We start from the raw sequence: 12,031 nt of genomic DNA on the forward strand, positions 1-12,031 counted from the left end.
CCCCCCAGGTCCAAGATTTTTTTTTTAAGGTATTTTTTATTTTTTTTGGGTAAAAAATCAGTTTTTTATGTGTAAAAATTTTTTTTTTCACGTAGTAGTCCGGTTTAAAATTTTGTAGCCCGATCGTGGATCCAATCCTAGATCCGTCCCTGCATTCAACTGGAGGTTATGTATTTAAAAGGTATATCTTTTGTGAATAGGGTAGTCTTAATCCCCATTTCTATTGTTAGGAGTTTGATAAAAGACTAAATGGGTTATTCTCATTCAACTAGGAAGATGATACGGTTACTTCTACTGATAGTAGATAGAAGGGCCTTCTCTCCTTTCCTTCTATTCATCATACTTTTGGCTTTGATCAATTCAAGATGAAAAATGACGGAAGTTACTTTACTTTCTTAAACTAGTGAAAGATGGATCACATACTATTATTGGTGCAAGTTGTTTGGTCTAGAGAATGTGACTCGGATTATGCTAATTATGGAGTAATATAAGATTAAATCCAACTAGGATTTAATCTTCTGGTCAATTATCTAGACTAGTGTTGTCACTCTCTTGTTGACTATAGTACAATATTTGAATTTTGAATTCAAATGAATTGGCTCTCTAATTATGACATTTTCATTCTATCATTTTTGGAATTTGCATAACATTTGAGAGAGAGCATAGAGAGGTAACCGAGTAGGAGCTTTCCAGAACTTCGGCGAAATTTTTGGTGGCTTCCGGCAGATCTTATCTCGATATATCCATTGTCATTCCCGTGGACGACGGTGCATGATCCGGTGTGGCACAAAACTGAGTTCAACATCAAGAACACTTCATTGGTGGTGTTGAAGAAGCTTTGGGTTGTTTTGGTTCGGTTTTACACTTTGAGAGTTTATTATTCCGCATTGTAATTGTAATAATCTTTTGTATACTACACTTTAAACTCTACAACTAGCTATTTGAAGATCTACCTTATTTTGTCTTGCTTATCTATAAGGGAAAAATCTCTCTGTGGTGTGCTAAGGAATTCTAGAAAAGACCGATTGAAAGTCCTGTGAGTATCATTGAGGTATCAGATTGATAATCATATCCAAAATTAAGCACTTGGAGAGTGAGATAAAACAGAGATTAAGATGTTGCTTCCAGGAAGGATGAATCACTCGATCCCAAAAAGGAACCGGGCCTCGTGAACTGATGGTTCTAAATAACAGCTTTACTGCTAATGCATTACTGGAGCAAATCTGAAAAATAATCCACAATATACAATAAAAACAATGTTTTAACACGTATCCACTGGCCATAAATTCTTGATCAAATTGGGATTTCTATGTTCTGTGATGCACGGATATGGACACGGACGCGTATGCCCACAATATGTGTCGGATAAGTCCACATGTGATTTTCAAAAAAATATTGTCAATGCGCAATTTTTTCAAAAAAATATTGACACGACATCTTGCCGATACATCAATAATATTCTTTAAAATTCTTGATTTATATAGTATAGATTTATATTTGTTATTAATTTTTTTGTGGATATTTTTTAAATATGAGTACATGTTTGTTATTCAATAATAACTTTGAATTACAAATATCTAATATTTATTATAAATAAAGAAAAATGATCAACGTAGAGTATCCGAAGAGTGTCGCTATCAGATATGGACACAATGTTCTAATTGAAGTGTCCGTGCGACCTAGTTTATATCTTTACTTCTCCGACAGCAGCTTCATGGCCATTTCAACTAGCGTATGAATTGTTGTGCTGTGCCGGCACAGGCCAACAGTCCCGGAAAAGATATTGAAATTCTCCAGCTCGGACATGGTGTCCAATATGGACTCCAGTTCACTTTGTATTCCCAGTCTCGCAAAAGTTAAGATGTTCGCTTCATTATCTTTCATCATCCAAATTGCTAACTCTATTGCATATCTTCTCATGTTTGGGACTTTTATTGAGGGATACTGATAATTCTTCAGAATTTGGACAAGTTTGTAGGCCAGATCGGATTCTGGAAATTGAGCTCTCTTAAACATATTGCTGGCTTCTTGAGCTGTAATAAATTTGAAAATGCATGCTGCAACTCCAACCATTACTTCGAGCAATTTGTTTTCTTCGTCCTTGATAGCTTTAAGGACCTGAAAATGGGAAAAGTTATAAATATTTCTTTCGTTCCAAGGTCTCTTGAGGATTCAGATGTTAAAACTTTAGAAAACAGGGTCTTGATATGAAAACTTACTGCCGGTCCTGCATCAGTGAGTCCCTTTAATTGTTCGAAGCAATCTTCTCCCCTATATGCGCATAAGTTTCTTATAATTCTAGCTGCATTTATTCGAAGCAATGGAGATTCCAATGCTTTAACGAGCTTCTGATTCATCCTCAACTTCATAATACGCTGACAATCATTCTTACTTTCAAGTACTAGCATAGATAGTGCTTCCCCCGCTGAGACTCTTACATGACTCCAATTTTCTGGCATCTCCTCGTTGAAGAAAATGTTGAACAATTCTTTAAGAACTCCGCCTGTACTCCCAATCCTCTCCGTTGCATCCTTTTCTATCGCAAGGCTAGTCAAGACTTCGATCGCCAATATTTGCAGCTTGGGATGCTTTTTTCCATACCTTAGTATATCACGGATATAGCTAATTGTGAAAACAACCTCAGAAATCCTTTTTCTTTGTTGACTTCCTGCAGCACCTGCTGTTCCAGCTAGCATCTTGAGAACCTGCAGAGATCGTTTCAAAGTTAAAATTTGAGGGTGTGCAGCTGTTGAATCTGTCAACACGCTCTCTTCAGCATGCATGAAGTCAATAATCTTCGGTAGGAGACCCCTCGAGTTACCAATTTTTCCACAGATATCTTGGTCACGAGCGAGTTTCTTCAAAATGAGAAGCCCCAAATGATTGAATACCCGAGAACCATAGTTCTCATTGTCAAAGATTATTCTCTTCTCAGAAATTTCATCCGTTGCTCCACTATGGATCTGGCTGATGTGCAGAAGGCATGATATCGACTCCATAGAACCCGGTATTCCTGCAATCCGTATAGAGTTTTGCATTTTTTCAGCCAGTTTTGACAAGATTTCTGCAGCTGAATACCTGATCTCTTCTTCTTGAGGGTCTTTCCAATTCAACATATCGACTAATCTATTCATGACTGATAAGTTTATTCCAATCTTTTGGAGAGTATCCTCCGAAAACAGCTGGCTTGTGGAAAAATTTCTCAAGATTCTGGCTCCAATAAGCTGCTCATCAGGGGAACTAGAGTCTAGCAATTCCATTGCAAATGAAACCATGTCCATTTTCAGACCATCAAAAATGCTTCCATTGACACATTTTGAATAGGCATCATAGAAGAATCTTTTGATCGAAATGATGCCCGATTCTCCCAAATCACACTCCTTGTTCACCTTGTCCAGTAGTCGCCGAACGCTGACTTTCCACTCCCAATAGACTTTCTCCAAGAGAAACAGCAATGCCTCTGCCAAGGCCAAGGAATAGAAAAATATTAGAGCCGCTTTCCTGTTCTTCTCATCCGTTTCTCCATTCTGGACTTCTCCATAGTTTTGATGGACAAGCTTGATCGTCGAGAGCACCACACAGGCTGTTGCTGATGCAAGTTGAAGCCAATGGAAAACCTTACTAACATTTCTTGTAGTAAATACACATTTTGCATAAGGAAGAAGTGGGACCTCTGAACTTGTCCATGTTCGATTTGGCATCTTTTTTTTATCCCAATTTTGCCTGCTAGCTTGACGAGTCGTCCCTGAAATCTCCCTGCTCCGTTGGCTCACCTTTCTGGAGTTAAAAATTGGCTTAAAAATTGTCTTCATCGTTCTAAGTATCAAACTGGAACTCGATTTTATAGCATGAAAACTACTGATCCCAACATCAGTAATAGACCATGTGGCCTGATGTTGCCATTCGAGCTCATGACTCCTGCTAAATATTCGGGTTCCCTCAATTAAAAGAATAACGGTTATGAACCAAAAGTCTGTTTTATCTAACGTAATGGCAAAACCACCAAGTAGAACAACAGTAGCCCATACGAATCCGAGAGTTCCGATTCCTGACGCTGCTTTCTCCAGCAATGCAAGATGAAGTGCGAAAAGGGTAAGTTTCTTTTCTGGTGCCAGAATTGCAGGCCTCATTCGAGACACAGAATCAGCCGTGCTGCTATTATTTGTCACATCAGAACAAGTTTGGGGCTCAAATATGGCTGGACTAACACTGCCCGTTTCACTTAGCCTAGCATTAAGCTCAGATATCTGCAGATGTACATTACCTTCAGATTCAATATTTGATGCTCCGGGATCCATACTGATCTTCAGGATATTGTTTAAGCCAAAATCTTGCTTCAAATCGAACTAGATTGAATTGAAAAAAAAAATGGCTTAAGAAGTAACAGAAAATGAGTTCTCTGTCTGAAATTCTTGATGTGTACTAAGTTCTTGATTGAAGATGACAATAGTTGGTAGCTATATATGACGTGGGAGGTATTGCAGAGAGGGAAAATGATCTTAGGGGACACGTTTAATTTGTGAAGAGGTATTTATTAATTGGATTTCTTTCATACGTGTGCATAGCCATGGTTGAAAGAATCAAAACCAGCTTGTCAAAATACTATTATTTCATGGAGAACCAACTAGTTCCGTGTGAAACAAAATAAGGGAACCTTAATGAAATGGAGTTATGACTTGAAAATGGTTGACTTTGACATTTTGAAGAGCATTACAACTATTTATCCATCAATAAAAACTATAAATATATATAATATAACATAATAAAATTTTCTATCCAATCCTCGAAGTTCAACAATCAATGGATCTATCAATTGAATCCAACTAAACCCAAATTGTGCATTCACAGTTTAGCACATGACTTCGATTTAATCATTATTTATATATCCGACTAAAAATGTTAGCTGAGTTTAGTACTGTTCAATTCACCTTGTTCGGATTAATTTTCGTCTGGTGCTTCACAAGTAAAATGTTCCTTGTAATTCTTGAAACTATATACAAGATTTACAAAAATAAATGGAAAATGAAATCAACACACTATTTTAAAATATAAAATAATTTATTATGACTTAAGAGAGAGAGAAAGATTATCGACATTTACTTACCATGTATATTCAAATTTTTGGTCTACATTTTTAAGTACTCACCAATGAATGGCTAGATCGGGATAGCCGCCATTAAAAACTTCTTATTATTATAAGTCAAGTCAAGAATTCTCAAACATAAACTTTTTTATTTATTATAATGATTATGTTTGATTATGTAACTACTTGTTTCTTTATGAAGAAACTTGCCTTAATTTTTTTCCAATTGGGAAGTTTTTACTTGTATTTTAGGCTTTAGTTGGTAAAGATTGAGATTTGAAGAGATCAGCCAGAGTTTATGATCTGGACATTAGCATATACTCGGTCCCAAATAACTTACGAATTGCAAGGCATTGACATTCGACTTTCAAATAAACAAATGATTGTACCATGTAGCCCTAATCCTAAGAATAAAACTAATTTAGCTTAATTATTGCTTGTCGTTATGGTTATCGTGCTTGTTGAAAAATTTCCAGCAAGGCCATGACTGTGTTAATCACCGTCATACGTGTTTAGTACTAGTATTGAATAAAATTATAAATTGTGCGTTTGATTGTCAATTTTTTTCATGAAAATTGTATTTTTTTTTTTTACTTAAATTCCTACTTTTGTGCTGTTTGATTGTCATTTTTTCATAGAAAATATTTTCTTACTTTTGGTCACGTTTCTATAAGGGCATTTTATAGAAAAATGAATTTTAAAATAGTAGATTGATGGAGAATGTATGGATGAAAAGAATGAAATTTTTTTTATTTGTGTAATATTATTTTAATGAAGAATGTGTGGTTAAAAAGAAAAGAGAGGAAAATATATTTTGATAAAAATGATAATCAAACATGGCAATATATATATATATTTTTTTAAATCAAGAAAAATATTTTCATTAGAAGGAGTATGATTGTTTTCCAGGAAATTCACTCTCTCTTTCTCTCTCTCATCTATCTACTTTTTCTCATCTACCTACCAATAAAAAATGAACAAGTACAATATATTCTAAATTAAAAATTAAATCAATCAAACATATTTAGATCCCGTTTGATTATCATTTTTAACAAAAATATATTTTCTTTTATCTTCCTTTTAATCATACATTCTTCATTAAAATAATACTAGACATAAATCTAAAACTCTTCTTTATTTTTCATCTACACATTCTCCATCAATTTACTATTGTAAAATTCATTTTTCTATACAAGTGAGTGTCAAACACCTTTTAATTGACAAATTTCATACAAATAAATTCTAAGTAATTTATTTTCTTTCAATGCAAATTTCATATTTGGAATTAATCGCACCGTAAATAATAATAGATAAAAGTTAAGATTTTTCTTGTTTCTTTTTAGTTTTTCAATTCAAAATTGCCTGCAGATGGATGGCTCATCTGACAGTACAAACCATTTTAGTTAAGTACATGATAAATAAACGTATAACAAAAATTCGGCCCTTGTCAATTTTAATGGATGACTAGTATTAGACATGGAAATTGAGAAAACATTCCAAGATAACTCTATTCAATTCAACATAACCAAACCCTAATTAGACAGTTTAACTAAATTATAAAACACCCCCCATGAAACAAAGAAAATTTTAAAATGGGCATTCCCAAGACAGCAAAGGCGAAGGCCTAGGTAGAGTTGGAGTTTGCTCACTAGTTCTACTTTTACTTGAAACACAATTTTATTCTCGGAAAAACCTTACTCCATGGATCCAAACTAGGTTAAAGTTGTCAGAGTCATCCTTGAACCTTTTGAGCCTCTGAATAACCTATTCGACCTCGTAAGTTCCCACTCCTTACATATAGTGGTGTCAAACGAGTAGGGCTCACCTATACAACTAGGGACTAGATACCACCCGAACAGCGGTCCATCTCAACAAGTGTTTTTTGCAAGGGCCTTCATGGCATTCATTTCTCTCCTTCTCTTCGAATGTAAATAATGTCAACAAAAACTCATGTCCTCAAGCACATGAATGGCCTACATGACATTCATGTTAGGTGAAGATTTTGTATACAGAACTAAAAAAGTTGAATGTTGCAATAGTACATAAAACATGCTAACCACATATTGCATGCCTCTATAAAATATTTTTCAATGGAATAAAGAACTCTAAATTCATGAGCCATATACATCATCTTTCCAACAACTTTGAACCAATTCTTACAGTGCATATTTAGTACAAAATATTCAAATCCAACAAACCTATAACTAAATGTTTTAAACATGGCAGGACATGCACTTAATGGTAAATAATCGTTATATATTTCTTCTGCGATTGCATGGGACTACCTGCTAACTAAGCTTTGACAGTCCATTCGAGACCAAAGAAGAAGAAGAATGTGTCAAAATGTAATTATAGACTTCCACAAAAGAATGCAATCTAGGTGAAGAGATAATGACAACAGCCTGAACGTCAGAACAAGAAAACATAGGTACCAAATCTTGACAAAAATGTCAGCACCCATAAAGTAGCATCTGATTCGTGAGGAATAAGCCTATTCGAACAAAAACAAAGATTGAGTCATGTAAAACAACATCATCCGACTAAGCCTTTGCTACATTAATCAAATTGAGTCATTCCACTTCGTTCTTGCCAGATGTACTACGATAGTTTAAAAACTAGATACTGAACAGACCAAGTTAATATTTGTCTACCCTCCTTTCCCTTTTCTATCTTGCTCTACCGGAATAACAGCTTTTTTATGAACCCCCTCTAGTCAACCCAAAACATGCCCAAGCACCTAAGTCATCTTTTTCTTAATTTATCCTCAACGCGCCACCTCCACTTCTTGCTCTCCATTTTAGCATGACCACACATCCATCTTATCATCCTAATCTCTGCTATTCATCTTATGGACTTCTTGTCCTTTAACATCCAAGTCATATACAATTTAATAAATGGCAGATTATATGACACAACATAGACCTGCAGTGTCAAGATTAATGAACTCAGAAAATCCTTTTAGCTACTTTCACATTTCTTCATTTCATTATTTACGAAAAAGTAATTTTTCAAAAAAAAAAAAAAAAAAAAAAAACTTTGTTGCCTTCCTCATATAATACAATAAACAAACTGGATTGTGTAACTTCACTCAAAAACCGCTTTCCAGCATCAATGATCAGTACCAATAAATAGGATAGAATGGAAGAAAGAACACCATTCACTATCTAAAAATAAGCAAATCAAACGAACAAGTGTGTCTATCATGACATGTATCAGATACGTTGACACGCGATTTTTCAAAAAGGTACTAACACATTGATTAAATTTTTAAAAAATTTTCATTTATATAACTAGTTTTATGCTTGTTAGTAATTTTTCTTGTTTAAATATAAGTACCTATTTGTTATTTATCATTAACTTTGAGTTCAAAATATATAATATTTCTAATAAAAAAGAATAATGTTTATGGTAAAGTGTCCGGGTCAGTATACGACACGTGTTCAACACGTACCAGACACAGACAGACTACCCTAATTGAAATGTTCATGCAACAAAAATGAAACATGAAATTGTGTATGGAATCATTCAATCATAAACAACAACCATAAAGGGATAGTGGATTATGTTGCCAACCTTGAATATTCCACATCAGGAATTGAGACGGGCAAATTTAAGCAGTGAATAAGAAGGGGGGAAAAACTCATTTGCCACGACCCTTTAAGCTTATGTCATTATGACTCCTATTAACGTCGCTATGTTAGATAAAGAGCTTACCTAAAACAAACATGCAAATGAAGTTAATGCTAGCAAATGTGAAAGCTGAGCATCTCTAGATATTTGAGATGTGCTGAAAAAAGTGTCTAAAAACAGCCTCTAATACATATAGCCAAATAATGAAATAATTACCACTGTATGCAGAAGGTTCTGTCAATTCATATGTTCCCATATATAATATAAATTTTCAGGCAAGCTACATATCAATGCTGTTTTAGATCAAAGGGTGCTGTCCTAGTGTTTATATCAACTCACCTGCAAGTAATGCAAGTGAGAATCTCTTAGGAAGGGAGTTTAGGTGGGAGGAGGGGGGCCAGGCCCCAATCATGTTGCTCATGACCAAAAAGAACAGAATGCAGAGTAGTTGTGAGCCACAGATGGAACATACTCTCTCTTTAAAATGCACATCCAATGTTGCATACAATAAATATTTCTCAAACGATACAGCATGCCTGAATCACAAACATACCCTCACTTAGATTGGTTAAAATTTGCTAAGATAGAGAGTGGAATGTGTCTTTTAAATTGCCTTAAAAAGAATTTTTAATTTTGATTAAGATGATTTTCATGCATAATATTTGCATTACTTTGTGGAACCTCTCAACTGAGTGAACAATTTTATCTGCATGTCAATACCCACAGACAAGTGAAAATTTATGAAGGTCACCAAGTTAGTCTCTAGAGTCACAGCTGCAATTACGTTGTATCAGTTTGGTAGGATGTTATCTACAGAGGAAGTTTGAGTGCTAATAATACTTCTTATTTCATTCACAAAGTTAAGAACTAATAATATTATTAATTAGTGAATCAGATAAACATATTACCCAGAATCTTTATAGCTTTTACATGTTAGGATATTTAGGTACTATGGGCCCATCATGGTAGAAAAATGTCTTAATTGATGAAGCATACTGAATGTGTTAACAATTGTTAGATTGCATGGACATTTGCTTGTCCATTGCGACGTGCATTTTTACTACATTCAGGAGCCTCCTCTCATTGAGAGTTACCCACAAAAGATAAAAACATATAAAATACCTATATCATAAAAGCAATAGTAAAATTGGAATAGAAAAAAATGCCTATAGTGCCAACAAGAAAGAAGGTAGAAAGAACAACTCTCGAGTTACATAACAAGATAGGTATGCAAACACAATCATCAATTTTGAATGCAAAAGATTGTGCTTTGCTAGGAAGTTATAGCAAAATAGTGCTCTTTTAATTTAAAAATTCAGTAATTATAAGATACAGACATACTCACCCAAATTCAAAGATCCAAGAAACATTGACGCAGTGACCTCACGAATAAACTCATTGACACACAGAGGAATCAATCATTGGAAAAATGGTCAAACATTGCTAAGATTTAAGAACATAACCGATGACAATATGCCATAACAAAGTGAGTTTCACAGGTACTCCATTAAGTTTCAACGTGCACTTTACTAACCCAAATTTTTTTAAGGGGATCTTATCTAAATGACCACTCTAGTTTGCTGCACTTTAGCCTTCTCAGCATCAATAATAGACTCCACCAGCTTTACTGAGCTCTCCAACTCACCTTCCTTGTTTACAACCACATAATCGAACTCTTTCAAATGCCTCACCTCTTCCCTAGCTGTTGCCACCCTCATGAGCAGAGTCTCCTTCGTTTCTGTCTTCCTATCAATCAATCTCTTTACCAATGCCTCCTCACTCTCTGCCACTAAAAACACGAAAATCGCACTCTTTCTCAAGATCCTTCTCAACGTTATGGCACCCTGTATATCCACTCTCAACACAATGTCACACCCTTTCTCCACGTACTGCCTAATCTGCTGCTTTGGTATCCCCTTATAATCACCATACACCAATGCATACTCCAAGAGCTCGTTTTTCTGGATCATGGACAAAAATTTCTCTTTACTCACAAAAAAGTAGTCTTTTCCGTCAACTTCTCCAGGCCTTTTAGCCCGGCTAGTTGCTGTAACCACAAAATGCAAATTTTCTCTAACTTCTCTCAATCTTTTGATCACAGCATCTTTGCCAACACCACTGGGTCCACTTATCACAATAATCAAAGGTCCAGGGTTCGGGACTATGGGCTGAGAGCTAAATTGCGAGCCCAAAGAGGCCTCCAGGGCCCTGAATACCTCGGCCGGTTCGGCAGTTTCCGGGGGTGGAATGGGGACGACTGGGGGCCTCCTAGGATCATCCATAGTGGGACTAGCAGCGTTTTCGGACTCCAAATTGTGCGAATTCACTGACAACCGCCTCCGAAAACTTAGTTTCACGGATTCACAATTCGATATAAATTCTGGGTTTGAGTTTAAACTAGCCAAAGGGTTTATCAATTTTGGAGAAAGAAAAAAAGGGTAGTCGCGAGATTTCGATAAAGTGACGCATAGCCTTCGGAATAGCATCGAATATATTCGCGTATACTAGAATTGAAATGTTTTTTCTGTGAGAAATTTTGACGTGGGAATCAAGAAAAAGTAGACCTATTTCCCTGAGAATTCGAGATAATTTTTTATTCTGTATTATCAGATTTAGGGTTCATCCTTTTTCTTCCCCGAAATTTTCAGTTTTGGGATTTTTCATTTTTTTTTTTCCATAATTTCAGTAATTTGGTTTTGATTTTTGAGCTCCAGGTTTTTGGGCCACGATTTGTTGGGCTTGATCTTTAGTGCAGAAGCGTTGGATTAAATGAAAATAGAAAATTGACGCAAATAACACGAATTGGTTACATATAATAAATTCAGCAATTTATAAAGAACGCTACCATTATGAAATTTTGGGCTATGAGAATCCCACAACTCGCGTGCTTTCTTCGATTTGATTGACATTAACTGCAGAATGACTCCAAGGAAGCAGTACGTGTGAAGGTAAAGGACTAGCATATCCTTCTTGATGTGGATACTTTGTGAACAACTTGTCAAACATTTTTCATATTTCTTGAAAAATCTCCAATTCAAAAAATAACGAGGGAGTACAAGTCGAGGATTTAAATTAATTGTCCATAATGAAATTAGTGGTAAATACTTCCTAATTCCCATATTACTCACCTGCGCCTAAAATGATTGGTATGTGTCGAGAATGAAGATAAGAACTATGACCAGAAAAAATGTCTTAATTCTTGAAAGATCTCTTAAGGTGAGAACTAAGATGCACAAACACCCAATCATCTTCCATACAAAAACATGAAGTCAAAATTTTATGTTAAGCTTTCAATTAGATGTCCCTACATTTAAAACT

At 35.2% G+C, this 12,031-nt stretch overlaps 2 protein-coding genes across 2 annotated transcripts; both read right to left on the bottom strand.

Moving 5' to 3' along the window:
* Positions 1-1,513: 1,513 nt before the first annotated feature.
* Positions 1,514-4,489, bottom strand: LOC111371455. Its single transcript, XM_022993455.1, has 2 exons — positions 2,220-4,489; positions 1,514-2,118 (listed from the first exon to the last, which is right to left on the bottom strand). Exons 1-2 carry the CDS (start codon positions 4,296-4,298, stop codon positions 1,693-1,695), a joined length of 2,505 nt encoding a protein of 834 aa, XP_022849223.1. The 5' UTR covers positions 4,299-4,489; the 3' UTR covers positions 1,514-1,692.
* Positions 4,490-9,994: 5,505 nt separating this feature from the next.
* On the bottom strand, positions 9,995-11,377 carry LOC111371456 (guanylate kinase 2, chloroplastic/mitochondrial-like). Its single transcript, XM_022993456.1, has one exon. The coding sequence runs from the start codon at positions 11,197-11,199 to the stop codon at positions 10,273-10,275; it is 927 nt and encodes a 308-aa protein (XP_022849224.1). The 5' UTR covers positions 11,200-11,377; the 3' UTR covers positions 9,995-10,272.
* Positions 11,378-12,031: the final 654 nt, after the last annotated feature.

The sequence above is a fragment of the Olea europaea genome, chromosome 22 (genome assembly GCF_002742605.1).
Source record: "Olea europaea var. sylvestris chromosome 22, O_europaea_v1, whole genome shotgun sequence".
Classification (NCBI taxonomy): domain Eukaryota; kingdom Viridiplantae; phylum Streptophyta; class Magnoliopsida; order Lamiales; family Oleaceae; genus Olea; species Olea europaea.